At 34.4% G+C, this 15,074-nt stretch overlaps 1 protein-coding gene across 2 annotated transcripts in view; it reads right to left on the bottom strand.

Annotated features, from left to right (window-relative positions):
- Positions 1–15,074, bottom strand: part of APBB1IP (amyloid beta precursor protein binding family B member 1 interacting protein) — a 114,464-nt gene that overhangs the window by 47,840 nt on the left and 51,550 nt on the right. For both annotated transcript variants that reach the window (XM_074266971.1, XM_074266970.1), the window contains exons 5-7: positions 12,553–12,630; positions 8,673–8,832; positions 7,161–7,282 (exon numbers count right to left, since the gene is read on the bottom strand). In XM_074266971.1, the coding sequence (XP_074123072.1) occupies positions 7,161–7,282; positions 8,673–8,832; positions 12,553–12,630 (360 nt within the window). The remainder of the gene's footprint in view (positions 1–7,160; positions 7,283–8,672; positions 8,833–12,552; positions 12,631–15,074) is intronic.

The following is a 15,074-nucleotide window of genomic DNA, read 5'->3' as shown; positions in this document are numbered from 1 at the left end:
AAGTGAATATTTCTCACTTTATGATATGAAATGACTCTAGGTCTCTGAAATTTTATTGACTTACAAGTGAGATGTGTTTTTATTTACTTGTTTGTGAGCATGATGCTTTCTTTCAAAAGAATGACTTTAAGCTTCTTGAGTTTTCTGTCTGTATATTCTTGGCACCTAGCGCTGTGCCTGACACAGGAAAAGCAGTAAATACTCCACCACTACCGTCACATTTACAAAATGTTTACCTTAGCACTTTTCTCCTGCTCCTAGACTTCAAGTTTTAAGAGACAAATTTTAAGAGGGAAACTTATTTTCTCTTGTTTATGTGAAATATACACATTTGTGTACATAGACAGATGTAGACATCTTTATATTTAAATGTATTTATATCTATATACATAGATGTATATACCTACATAAAAATTCCTATATGCTGGTACAGTGGAGAAATCATGGATCTAAAGTCATTCTGTGATCTTGGGAAAGTGAAGTCTTCCGGGCTTCCATTCTTTATTTGTAAAATTTGGGGAGGTGTTGGGCTATATGACCTTTAGAGTTCCTCCTGGTTCAAAAGATATGACTTTGTGGTGCTTTTAATATGCATCAAACAGCTTTTGCTAAACGGTATGAAAATACTTTCTTAGTCCTTTATAATGAACTTGTATCACTGCCTATAATTCTCTCTTAGAGCTTCTTCATTTGCAAATGGGGGAATCCCTTAGTCTAAGGAAAATTTTTAAGGATGAGGTCATCAAACAAGCTATTTTTTCCCTATAAGTACCCAAGGAGAGGCAGGATGATGCAGTGGATAGAGAAGGTTGGGCTCCCGTCTCACTTTTGACTTATACAGGTTATGTTACAACTACTCTGTGGCTCGAGTATTATAGTGCTCTAGGATAGTTACCAGTAGGTATTGGTAGAGGGAAGAATTTGTTTCCTATGTCAAAGTAATCACAAGTCAAGGAAATATAAAAATTTTCCTGGAATACTAGAAACGAGTCAGATGGGGATGTGTCAGAGATGGGGAGGAATCCACCAATTCATCACAAAAGGAAAAAAATCTACATATGGAAATTGTCAGAAATGTATGAGGAATGGTTTCATTTTCTCAAACTTCCATTTCTTTTATTTTTCATTAAAATTTTATTTTAATAGTGTATCATTTTTCCAATTACATATAAACATGGTTTTCAACTTTTATTTTTGAAAGATTTTTAATTCCAATTTTTTTCCCTCCCTCTCTCCTTTACCTTCCCCTTCCCCATGCTAGCAAGCATCTGATATAGGTTAGACATTTTTGATTTTTAACATATTTCCATATGAGTCATGTTGGGAAAGAAAAATCAGAACAAAAGGGAAAAACCATGAGAAAGAAAAAAAAGGTGAAAATAGTATGCTTTGATCTGCATTCAGTGTTCATGGTTTTTTCTCTGGGTGCAGATGGCGTTTTCCATCCAAAATTTATTGGAACTGCCTTGGATCACTGAATTGCTAAGAAGAGCTAAATCTATCACAGTTGATTATCACACAATCTTTCTGTTACTTTGTACAATGTTTTCCTGGTTAAACTTCCAGTTCTAAAATAATTTGCTTAATATAATTTTGTTCTCTGGAAAGGCAATGACAAAGGATAATTAAAAAACTAAAAAGCTCAATGTTGAAGAGGTTTTTAGAAGAAAATGGAAAATAGAAGATGGGGTCTTAAAATCCATCTTCATGCAAGTCCCTGGATTCCTTATATGAGCTTATTTTTTTCTCAGTAGACAGCATCACTCTTTTGTGTATTCAAAGAAGTAATATCCTTCCAGAGTCATATTCTAGTCAAGAACTCCAGCGCTCCAAATCTCACTGAGATTGATAAAGTCAAACTCTTTTGGGTTCTCCTTGCTATGTATGACCCATTCCTTCCTATTTCCTATGCCTTCAGTAAGCTGAGTTTATAGGACTCCTGACCTCTCATCACTATACCCTCTCATTTGACCAAGTTTATTTTTAAGTTTCTGAAGTCCCTGATACTTATAAAAAACTTGATCAGGGCTTCTTCACTTTTGAAAGATGAGGCTCTGAACTAAGTGCTCCAATAAAATCAAAATAAATATTAAAGCCCATGATTTTCCTTTAGACTATACCAAGATAACAGAAGGGAAAATGGTGCTATTTGGATTACACTTTTTGTTTCATGTTAGATACCTGAGAGAGGGATGGAGGCAGAGGAGAATAAGTGCCCAGAAGTCTGTTTTATTTTTCTCCAAAAATAACTCTTTAATTTTAAGCATTCCTTGGTATGAAGGAATCTTTGGAGAATGGGTATGGGAGTAACTACAGAGAAATGAAAACAGCACTATGGAGGGCCTGCTGTTTTAAGGAAGTTCCATTTTCTATTTGACAGGACTCTCTCAGGTCAAAGAAGAGAATGATGGGAAACAAATAATTATGCTTATGGAGAAGCTCTTCACTATCCCTTTAGAAGAAAGGGGTCAAATTCACTGGCCATAAAACTCCCCAGAAGTCCTGACTGAAATACAATGTAACTGGAAATGTTTAGTTAATAAATAAAAACACAATACAGGCAAGATAATGTTAATTTGTAGTTTTCTAAGTTAATATGTAGTCCTCAGTGATCCATTTCTATTTGAGGTTCACAATACTAATCTAGATTAAGAAGTGAATGGAATGGACAAAATTAGTGATGAACGAGAGAAGTAGAAATAAGCTGGAATAAGCAAAGATAAGCAAAGATGTTGAGAGGAAGTTATAGTCATGTCATGGTTGAAGTCACAAGATGGACACACAATGAAAAAGAGTCTGAGAAAGGATTCAAAACCCATCTTCTTGATCCCAGGTCCAGTGCTCTGGCAATTACAAGAACACTTTAATGAGTGCTTAGAGTTAAGTTAATATAGGGTTAGAGGGAGCATTCAGGATTGGGGTTAGTGTTAGGATTAGAATTAGGGTTAGGATTTGGTTACAGTTAGAGTTAGCATTAGATTGTGCATTCAGGATTAGGGGTAGTGATAATGAAAGGAGGGGACAAATAAAAAAATGGATCGATTATAGGTAAAATGAGTACCTTTCTTGGCAGGGTCTTCTAATGTATAAACAAAGGAAGGGCCTTTGACAAGAGAACCTGCCCTGGAGATAGTCTCTCCCATATTCCTCTTTCTCTGATAAGCTGGTGCACCCCTTACTAACAGTAGAAAAGCACATGACATTCTGACACCTTTTATAGAAATGCTCTCAGATAAAATTGTTACTACCCCAAGTCCTTTCCCTTAACTATTTCTGGTTCTCTTTGAAGAACACTTGCTTTCTAGCTATCTTTTCAAGTACTTTCTGGGCTGTCAACTTGATGCAAAGCAATTGGACAGGAGATTAAACCTTCGAGGTCACAGATGTGATCCCAACCGTGGAATGGAAATGGTTTCATAATCTTGTGTTAGATTCTTGTGTCATCACTTTACATAGATGGTATCAATTAAACAAATTAACACTCTTAATGAAGTACAGAATGTTTTACAGAAAGGTTTGCATTTGGATTTTGAAGTTTGGCATGAAATGCCTAAGGGAGGATAGAGTTAGCTCAAATACAACAAAAACATTTCCAGGTTTCACATGCTTCACAAACTCCCTCAGGAAATAATTACTATTCTCTGGGTGCTTTGATTTTTTTTTTAACTGTGAATTTAGAATCAGATGAGAGTTTGCCTGTTATACTCTCAGCAAGTCTTTGTCGACTCCTCATAAAATTATTATAAAGTGAGTTAGCCATTCAGAAATTACAGTTCTACTTTTGTGGATACCTTAATGGTATTTACTCTTACCTAGAGGTAGGATGTTTCAGACTTAGTCACTGAACTCATGACCCTTTGTGATTCTTTGAGTCATCACTGAAGTGCCATAGAGTAAAAGGCCTATTAAGGTAATTTCTGCAAAGTAGGAAGTTTGTACAACAAACTAATAAGAATAGTGAACACAAACCCATAGAGAAGCAGGGCACTGAAGAGCAATATATCATTTTCCCCAAGGCTTGAAAAAAAAAGTGAAACTGAAAAAACTAAATTCATTAAAAGTTGGCACCCAGGAACATGGTTGCTTTGGAATGCAATAAGCAGTATTAGTGTACTATCTGTTAAATTCTAGAAAGAAACAAATCTGGTTTAATATTAAAGATTTATCTCTAAAAAAGGTATTCATATTGCCTTTTCCAATGCCACAGATAGGAGTTTATGGACTTTTATTATTTGATATATAACACAAATATAGAATGATAAGTATATTATGAAGCCTCAATACACTTAATACCACTCAATACAGAGAAGACTATGTGGAAAAAAAAAACTTGTAATTCTCAGTTAATTCCAATTTTTTTGTGGCTATAACATAGAAAGGATTGTTCTTTTCAGATTCTATTCAGATTCAGAAAAAGAAAAAAACAATTACATAATTTCCAGGTTTGACTTAAGAGTTATCCCAAATGTTAAACATCTAATGTGATAAAGAAAGAATATTATAGAAATAATTTATTAATAACCATATTCCCTATTCTATGTACTGAATAGTGGCTTTATGAGTTGACTCTATAAATGCATATTATACAAATGGCATTCTACATACAAAAGGCATTCTACATTCATTTGGGTTTTCTGTCCACTCAGGGCAAGTTTTAGGCAAAAGTCATTTAAGCAATTATGGATCTCATTTAGGAGGTTCTATAAGGTTCTGGGTCTTGTGCCATCAGTATCATGGATCACAGGACCCAAGATACCATCAACTTTTAGTGGCCCAAGAACCCCTTTTTACCACTTTTGCAACAAGTTGTCATGAAACATCTCCATGAAGATCTCAAGTAAAAGGGAACCCACTCCTTCTCAAGATAGCCCCTTCTAGCCTGCAATACTTTAAACATCAGGAAGGTTTTCCTTACAATTACATAAAACCAAGACAATCTCCAACTTTTATCCACTGTTCTGAGTAATGTCTTCTTGAATTCCTTTTCCTAATGACAACCCTTCAGATACTTGAAGATTGTTACCATGCTTCCCCTCCCCTCCAAAAAAGTCACTTTTCTCAAATACTCTCAGTTCCCTTTATTGGATCCTAACATGGCATATTTTTTTATTCTGTTTACCATTCTGGGTAGCTGTTCTGGATATGTTCCAATACTAAATGAAGTATTCCAGTTAAAAAATATAATTCCCAAAATGAAATACAATTTTCTGTATTATCAAGGCAGTGCAGCAGAAATATTATCTTATTTGTTTACATATAGCATCTCTGTTAATTCAGCCTAGGATTTAGCATGAGTTTTTTTTTTTTTTTGATTCTGCCTACACTTTATAAGCCTTTGATGCCTAATAAACCTGCAATTCACAAAAACTCAACTATTGTTTAGACCCAAAGTCCCATCCTATATTAATGAAGCTGATTTAAAAAATCCAAATGTAGAATTTTGCATGTATCTGAATCAAATTTCATCTAGAGCTTTCCCAGATGTTCAGTCAGGGCATGGCATTTGCCTGATGGTATCAAGTCCCAGAACATTACAGAATTATTTAATCAAATTTTGCTTAACTATCCACACAAGGAATCCAAATGGATGCAGAATGCCCAATATCCAGACTATGATATGCATTTATAAAGTCAATCCATAAAACCAGTCAGTTGGTCCATATATATTGGACACCAATCAATCAGTATTTATTAAGCATCTGTTATGTGTCAGGTATGTGCTAAGCACATGCTAATGCATACTGAACTTAAATCAGGATTGAAAAGGAAAATGAACTATATTGCCTTTGGGAAATTATATAATGATTTTAAAGATTACAAGCTTATCCTTAAGACAAAACTTCATATTTTAAAGAACAACATTCATTCACATTGAGTTTCTGAAAAACTAAAGTTAAGGATGACTGAAGTTAATGCAGAGGTCCACAGTGGGTATGAACAGGGCCCAAAATGCTTCCAAAAAAAGAACTGTGGAGAAGTGAAATTAAAGATGTCACTAGAGATGCATGATTGAGGAGAAAAGATATGTTGGTTACATAGTGAGGGACAACCAATTTGCAGCCAAAGGATTTTACCTTAGCCAGCTTTTATGAGATCTAAAAGAAGACCCCAAGACATTGAATGGACACATGATGTCGAGCATTTACAGGAAGACAAAGACAAAAATCTGCTCAGGACAAGAAAGTGTGGATTGGTACTTTCTCACTCCAGGGAGTACCCAGATCATTAAGATTATGTCTTAATGTCACTATGCAGTGAGATAATAAATTTCATTTTTCTAAATTTGTTCCATTATTCTAGTTTGAGAGATCCTTTTGATTCCTGACTTGCAATTTTATGTCCCCCATATATCTGATGAGCATGCATTCCATGACTTCATTCAAAGACAAAGGGATCAGGAACACATCATTGGAGTACTTTATAGGAGACTTCACTCCTCACTGAGACTGACTAATTAATAATTACTCTTAGTTATCTGTCTAAATTTAAACTCATTCTAATAGCTTATATTTCTCCATTTTTGTCCTCAAAGATAAGATATGGGATTTTATCATGTGTTTTTAACAAAATCTTATATCTATACTATCCCTTATCTAGTTACTTTGCCAAAAAAAGGAAATAATTTAGTATAGTATATTTGGACTGATGAAGTTACTGTTTGTTTGTTTTAATGAAAATTGCTTTGCTTTCAAAGTATTCATGAACCAACCCTTTAATAAATTCTTCTTAGTGTTTTGCCAAGAATAGAAGTCAAGCTTACTGATCTACAATTTAGAGATTTTTTTTTGAAATTGGAACATTTGCCTTTCTCAGATCCAATGGCACTCTTGTTCACCATAATCTTTCAAAGATCACTGTGAAGAACTCAGTAGGCTCAAATATGCATAAGGAAGAGATTGATGGAGTCAAAGAGAAATGAAAATAAGAGAGAAGGAAAAAACAATAGATATATTCATAGGGTTAAATGACCAAAACAGAGAGAAATCTCCACTTTTGATGTCTCTGAAGTATTGCCAAAATATTGACGTGGTCAGGGGTTGTGTTTATGGATTCTTTTCAAAGCAGTCCTTCTAAGTACTTACAAAAGATGGTTACAAAATTTAAACATAGACGCCAATGTGCAAAACATTTTATCTCCTTTAATAAGGGATTTTCCTTACCTGAGGATTTTTAAATACAGCATATTTTTCTTCTTTCTCCAAAAACAATAGCTTATTTTCAGTATCTCTTGTCCAGTTTGATAAGATTTCAACGACGTTTTCATGGTCTTCAAAAATCCTCTCTGACAAATTAAAAAAGTGCATTTTTTAGGTTCATTGCCTCGAGACTCTCAAATAATACATATAATTTATTGAGAACTTAGCCCATGGTTCATGTTTTATTTATAATTGTGTCATACAGGTACATGGATTGTTAAAACTGAAAGAATTATCATAGGTTATGTGACCTATGTGATTTAACTCCCTCACTTGATGAGGAAATCTAGGCTAAAGAAGCTTAAACAACTTACCTAGTGTTAGACATAGCAGAGCCAATATTTAAACTCAAGTTTTTGACCCCAATTTCAGTATTCCTCTTACTCATAGGAAGATGACATGAAGAAATCATGAGACTTTTTTTTTCATTGGCTTGAGAAAGTCGAGTTTAAGCAACTGGGTAACAGTTATAGAAAGGATGATTTTAGTTGAATGTGAGAAAAAACTTCCTAACAATTAGAATGATCAGCATGGGTTGCTTTGGGGAGGGGAGTTTCCCCTCACCAGATGGCTACTTGTGAATGACGTGGGCAAGACTTCTTATTAGGAGTGGGGCTGGGTCATCTCTGAGTTCTTTTCCAATTCTCAGGTCGCAATAAAATTTTACTGAGGGGATAACTTTTCAGTCTGCATTTCATTTTTAAGTTTGTAATATTCTCCATAATAGGCTGGATTCGTGATTTGTACAGTTGTGAGAATGTTTAGTCATCATGTACTTTGGACTGTGGCACTTCCTATCTTAGCATCTGAACCCAGCTTTTCCTGATTCCAAGTCCAGTATTCTTATCAATTATACAAATGACCTCACTGTAAATAGGGAAATCAGGAAAAGAGGCGATTTAGTGGGGATAAATGATGAAGTAGACAAAATACTTGTTTATATCTTTCTCATTTCCCCTGCCCTGATCGCTCTCTTCTACCTATTTCTTCATTTTTTTTCTAATTGTACCAAGGGCAGGTGAGCAAACTCGCCAAGAAGAAATTTTTAGTTGCCCATTTAATACAACTGTCATCCAAGGGAGGACAAGGACTAATATGTAGCTCTACGGTAAAGTGAAAGTTTAAGGCTGTAAACCCTGGAAAGAGGCAAGAAGTGACAGATGCCCAGGACATCTCCCAATCTGCTCAGCTTACTGAGCATGGAATGAGAAGTATCATCCTGCCACTTCTTCTCTCTAATGGGAACAATGGAACCATGACAATAGAAATACTCATAATTCTTATGGTCTGGCCACCTGCTCCCACATTGGACTTTCCGTAGCAAAGAAATTCAAGAGTAGGCATTAAATATGATAGAGAAAAAAAGACAGATGTGGACTCAAGATAGCCTTGATATAAGCCATCTCATTTAACACCAGACCAATAGAAACATAAAATAAACAAGATTTTCAGTCTATTCATGGCTATAAAACTTACCGATTTGGAGTTCTGGGTATGTTTCATAAAGACACCAATTCAGGTTGTAATCAAAGTGGGTTTTTTCAAAGAGGTTGTCTAAAACATCTCGTGCTGACTGCCGTTCATCCACCATCAACGACTTTGTGCTGTTATCATTCATGTATACCTTGACAACAAGCTGAGTAGAGAGACATTAAAGAGCTAGTTAATTTTGGAAAATTGTGGGGGTTAGTCCAATGGCTTAGAGAGATGAAAAAGACTCATGATGACAGTTACAATTCCTTCTATACCTTTTTTTAACTTTTGTGCTGTTAAATCTTTTGGCAGTGTGGTGAAGTTATAGTTTCCTCAAAATAATGTTTTAAAATACAAAGAATGAAATACATGAGTAGAAAGGAAACCCAATAATGTTGAATAGCTAATTTTTCACTGAGTCGTGTGTTTCTTCTCCACCATCTTGGCTCCGCCCCCCAAATAGCTAATTTTTTAAAAGAAAAAATAAATTCATGGACCCCAAATTAAGAATTTTAATAGGCATCTAATTTTTTATATCTATTTTAAATATCTATTAAAATATGCTTTTATTTCTCCCATTAACTGTTAGAACACAAGAGGAAAGTCTTTAAAATTATGTTTGGGCATTAATGAATTAAACAATCTGCAAGCAATTTTAAGTATCTACTATGTGTCAGTCATTATGCCAGATAATGAGGATATAAAGGCAGAAATTCTTAAAGGCCCTCTTTATTTGGTGGGGGGGGGGAAGGAGAGAGACTGGGTCTTCCCACCTTGCTCATGTCAGATGTGCAATGGTTTCTCATGAGCTTGATCTTATTGTTGATAAAAATAGAAGCTTTGAATTGTTCCATTTCCTACCTGAGCCAGACTATTGCTCTTCAGGAAGTCTGTTAATCTCATTCATCTGGAGGACTGGCCCTTTTGGTGCTAGACATGGCATGGGCATTTGACTGACTTAGTCTGCTGTGTCTCAGAACTCCTCGGTTCAAGAGGATCACAAGTCTCAGTCTCTCCCATGCCAAGGATGAGCAGGATGATCCATTGCTCACATTTTTTTTTTTTATTTTGCTGAGGCAATTGGGGTTAAGTGATGTGCCCAGGGTCACCCAGCTAGGAAGTGTGAAATGTCTGAGACCAGATAGAACTCAGATCCTCCTTACTTCAGGGCTGGTGCTCTATCCACTGCACCACCTAGCTGCCCCTCCTACTCACATTTCTAAGAGATGCTCTTCCCTCCCCATGAGGAACCCACAGTAAAATGGTTTGCCCAAAGTGACACAGCTAATATGTATTTAAAGTCAAATTTGAACTCAGGTCCTCCTAAGTGTTCTATCAGTATCCTTAAAAGATCCTCTTAAATAAATAAAAATAAATTTAAATACAACATACTAGATGCTTTAACCCTTATGTGTAGGGTGACAACTTTGATGACATAGATTACAGCAATTCTGTAGAATGCAGGTAGTTCAGTGTCACAGAACTCTAAAATGCAACACCAGAGAACTTACTGCTTTGGAGATTTTTTATCTTTCTTTCACTCCTAAAGTCCCAAGGTCATTATCAGGCTCATATACAATAATTCTAAGATACCAAATAGTAGCCATTATATAAATGTTAGCTATTATTACTGTTTTTGTTGTTGTTTGCTGTTATCAAATCAATGAAATCTCAGATCAAGGCAAAAATATGGAGGATTAGAATAACATAAGAATGAAAAAACATATAACCTCTTCATTTGTGGCAATGACTTTTCAACAACTTTGGTGATTTTCTGTCATTTATATTATATGGAAGGTAATATAAAGTTGTGAAAAGGCATTATTTGAAGTCAAAGGACCTGATTCTGAACTGCAGCTCTACTATTAACTGCTTCTTCCACCTCGGACATGTCACTCAATTTCTCTACAATTCTCTTCAGTTTCCTCATTTTTTTTAAAAGAAAAAAAGGTTGGACTAAGAGCTATTAAAGTTCCTTTCAGCTCTAAACCCAAAGCTCCATATATCTATATATCTATATTTACAGATACATTTTCCTCTTTGAAAGTGAAATCAGCAATTGTCATCATTGTCAAAAGTCTGGTTCTGAAAAGTCCAGACTAGCCTTGGACCCTGAGCTTCGTGCAGAATAGGCAGTCAACCTCCTCAGGAATGCCGGAGGGCATTCAAAGCACTTCAGACACAGTAGACTTTTTTTATTTAAAAAATGTGTTTTGGATTAGGCATGACTCCCCTATTCTCTTAATATTCGGCACCACAGACAAGCTCCTGGTTTTAGTACCACATCTGAAGTGCTTGAAATATGAATAAATACACAGCTTGGCTTTTTGATCTACCTTCCTCCCTTCTCCTCTGCTCAGAAAAGCCTGAATGGATGTTAGCTGCTGGCCGGTCTCAGTTCTCAATGATGGCTTCAGCTGCTCATCTCCTGTGTTGCCCCAAAGTTGCTCAGGGGTGAAGGAGGATTTAAACAAATTTATCTAAGCTACATCACAAAGTTCTCTCACTTTTAGGGCAGGAAATAGTTATGGTATTTCTCCCCCATTCTCCAAGTGTTTGCTGAGGTAGAAAGCTAGGATACTTCTTGCTGGAACATCCTGTGCTCTGTATATGTTTTCTTTCCTTCTTTCATCTTCTTTTTATTTCCATTTCCTCCATTTAAAGAGCTGTAGATCATTGTATTTACCTTCACATCACAGCTGGAGGACCACTATATACATAAAGCTTTTTTGGATCCCAATGCCAGTGCCATTCCCCTAACTAATCCTTGTCCTCCCCAGAAATTACCCTGGATTTAATTACTCTATATTGTCCTTACACACACACACACACACACACACACACACACACACACACACACCCTATATACTTAGATATAAAATGTCACTAAAGTCTTAGTGCTCTTTTAAACTTCAGTTGCTTTAAAATGGCCCAAAGATTTTTAGAACATTTTGTCTGTGCTCCTTGTCTCACTTGCAAGAATGTACATTCCTAGAGAATATAGGAATTATTTCATTCTTTTGTCCCTGTATCCCCTTTAATAGGTTTATGCTTATTGATTGACTGATCGGTAGATAATTCGGTAACTCAGAAGAAATGAATTTTTAAGTTTTTAAAAATGTTTACTTTCTTTCTTTTAGATGTTATTGTAAATGGCAATGTTCAGTGCAGGGGATCTTGTTGGATTCCTACCATGAGAATCCTAACCAAAAGCAATTAGAGCAGAGTCCTGAGACTCGAAGTTCCAACTAATTTATCTTATAAAAAATGAGGTCCCCAATATTTATGACTTGCTTAAGTTCATAACTCAGTTAGTGATAGAGCAGGGAATAAGTCTATTTCTTCTTTTAATAAAGCTCTAAATTGAAGGATTCTCTACAGATGGCTTCTTTACCTATAAGATGGGGATAATAACTCTTGTAACAACCACCACCATACTATCATTAGTACTACCTCCACTATTATTATTACTACTATTTCCTCCTCTTTCTCCTCTCTTCTTTCTCCTCCTCTTCTTCCTCTTCCTCCTCCTCTTCTTCCTCTTCCTCCTCTTCCTCCTCCACCATCACTACCATCACTATAACCACTACTACTGCTGCTACTACATGCAAGCTTTATCTTAAGTGCCACTTGGACTCAAAGCGTAAGTCTTTACTCTAAGACTGCTTGTCACTTATATATAGAGAGAAAACACTGATATATCAAAACTACTAAAGACCAGCTCACTTCAAGCTTCCCCCCTCAACAAAACTTATATTTACTTCTGGAAATTTGATGATAAAAAGAAATGTTTAGAAAGTGATTTCATAATATTAATTTTAAATGAAAGATAATGAAACAGGATTATAATTAAATTGACGAAAGATCTTTGTAATCATGTTACCTTTTTAACTTTGGCCTCCTTCAGTTTTTCCAAGGCAAGCTTGATTTTATCAGCTTTAGCCTGAGCTTCTTCTTCTTCCTGTAATAACAGTAAAATACCCAACACAACCTTTAAATAAAACTTATAAATATACGTAGTCATTGCTAAGTATTGACAAAATGCCATAGTATGTCTTTTTAAAAAATATACAAACTTAATCATCATCAATAAATAGATGTTCATCATTTGAAAAACAAAAATGAGGACTGCATATAAAACTATACAATAAATTTAATATGTTAATAAAATTTGCCCTGTTTGTTTCCCCTTCCAAAATTTCTTTTTTATAATACAACTTCAAATCTAGATTTCTAGAAATATCCCTCCATCCAATCTATATATCTACCCATTGGCTATCCTAAGACCAATGTCCTCTGAAAAGAGAACTTTAACAACAGCTTGCAAAATTAAATCTAATAAACCTCTCAGTTTCTTCAAAAATGCAAATGGAGAAGATAACAACAAAAGCAGGAAAATATGAACAGGTAGAGTAGTAGATGGGAAAATATCTCCTGCTTAACATAATGTCTATTAATTACTTCATGTTTTTATCTTGAAAACAGGAATTGCAAGGTTCTATAGATTTAGATTGGGTGAGGGATATTCTTTAAAACTTACATTGAACATGAAATTGCTCGGGAAAAGAACAAAGTAAAAAGAATTTCATAAGGGGCACAAAGGGGGTAATTCTATTGATCCAGAATTATTGAAAAATGGAGTATTTTAATGAATTCAATATCTGGGCTAGCTGAGTATGACTATACCCACTCTTGGTGGTCAACAATTTTCAAAAAAATAAAACATAAAAGTAAACACACTTAATTATATAATTATATGAAATTTACTTTTTAAAGATCTGGAGGGCATTTTTGGGATCTCGCAATACTATCAGGTTATCCCTATACACAATGATGCTATTTTGTTACAACAGATAAATAAAGTATAGACATTGAGTAGAATTTATAATGACTTAATACCATTGTTACTGTTTATTTAATACCTTTGCATATAAATAGCTTCGGTCATTAGAACTTTCTGATTGGGTTCTGGAAAATTTGTTGAACTATCAACTATTCATTTCTAAATATGTCTGATGTACAAGTAAGATTGTTATTTACCTTCCTAATTTAATCATCCCCTAACATTATAGAATTATATAGATTTTGCTGATGTTTCTACTTGAGAAGAACTACATCATCATTGTCTGCCCATGCTCTTATCTGTCTATATTTTCTCATTCATTCATTAATTTGCTTATTCATTCAACAAAGATTGTCTTTATGGGCAATGATTCTACTTCATTAGAACAGACAAATAAAATACAGAAGTTGAGTTGAATCTGTAAAATGATTCAAGGGAATACAAGGATGGTGACCTCATGTACAAATCATACTTCTGTTCCTTAACTCAAATCAGAAAGAGGGAAAAGTCTTTATCTTTCTCAATGACTTTTTCATGAGGTGGAGATAACATTTTATGCTATTACTACTGTGCTCATATCTAAATATATGGTATACTTTCTGTGATAACAGCCAGAGACATTTCTTCCTAATTATAAATACAATGGTGCACACATACACAATATTCCTTCTTTTGAAGGGTAAAAGTTACTTTCTCTTTGAAAATAGAGATTTTTTTTTTATAGTTCTGTATGGTGAGTGGATATTGGGCTCTTAAAAATTGAGATTATTGTTGCTCCAATTTTCTTCCTTTTTCTTTAAGTGAAGAATATAGCAAAGATTTAAATAAAAGGAATATATCACTGCAGTCCTTGAGAAGACTTCTGTAAAGATGATTCTGTTTCCTAGCAAGTTTTCCTGTTGGCACAGCTTATTCAGGTACATAAATCTGACTTGTCTGTGGGTAGTGTCTAAATAATTGCTTCAGAAAATACAAGGCAAAGAGCACATCTTGAAATCATTGTCTCCCTATTGTGAAAATAGTTAGTTAATTGTTTATGAAATTTGTCTTTATCCATATGTTCTAGATAAAAGAAATCACGAATAAGCAGTAAAGATTTAGTATCAAAAGAAAGATGAAGTAACATATTTCCACTAAACACCCATTAGTATGTTATACAAGATACATCAAAGTCCTAAAAACAGATGATGAATGTTATCATGATAATCCCTAAATATAAATACGAATATTTTTATAGTTAAATTAAAATAAATGCTGAAAATAGCCAACAAAATCACACATGCTCATGGATATATTTACATTTTTATTTACATGGATATATTTCATTTATAAATACATACTAATCATTTTAAGCATAGGAACCTAGTGACTTTTGCCTCACCCTCTAAAACTTTATTTTAAAGTAAAAATTAAGGATGAACCATCCTCATCAATAGAATTCCAGAAATTTAATTCAGTTTTAAAGAAATTTGAAAAGAAACATAAACTATGTAATTATAAGCCTTAACTATGAACTTTTAAAAACAAAATGTAGTTTTCATTTTTGTCTGACTTTTTATGTG

Source organism: Sminthopsis crassicaudata, chromosome 5 (assembly GCF_048593235.1).
Source record: "Sminthopsis crassicaudata isolate SCR6 chromosome 5, ASM4859323v1, whole genome shotgun sequence".
NCBI classification, from domain to species: Eukaryota; Metazoa; Chordata; class Mammalia; order Dasyuromorphia; family Dasyuridae; genus Sminthopsis; species Sminthopsis crassicaudata.
This window is presented reverse-complemented; position numbering and strand designations above follow the sequence as displayed.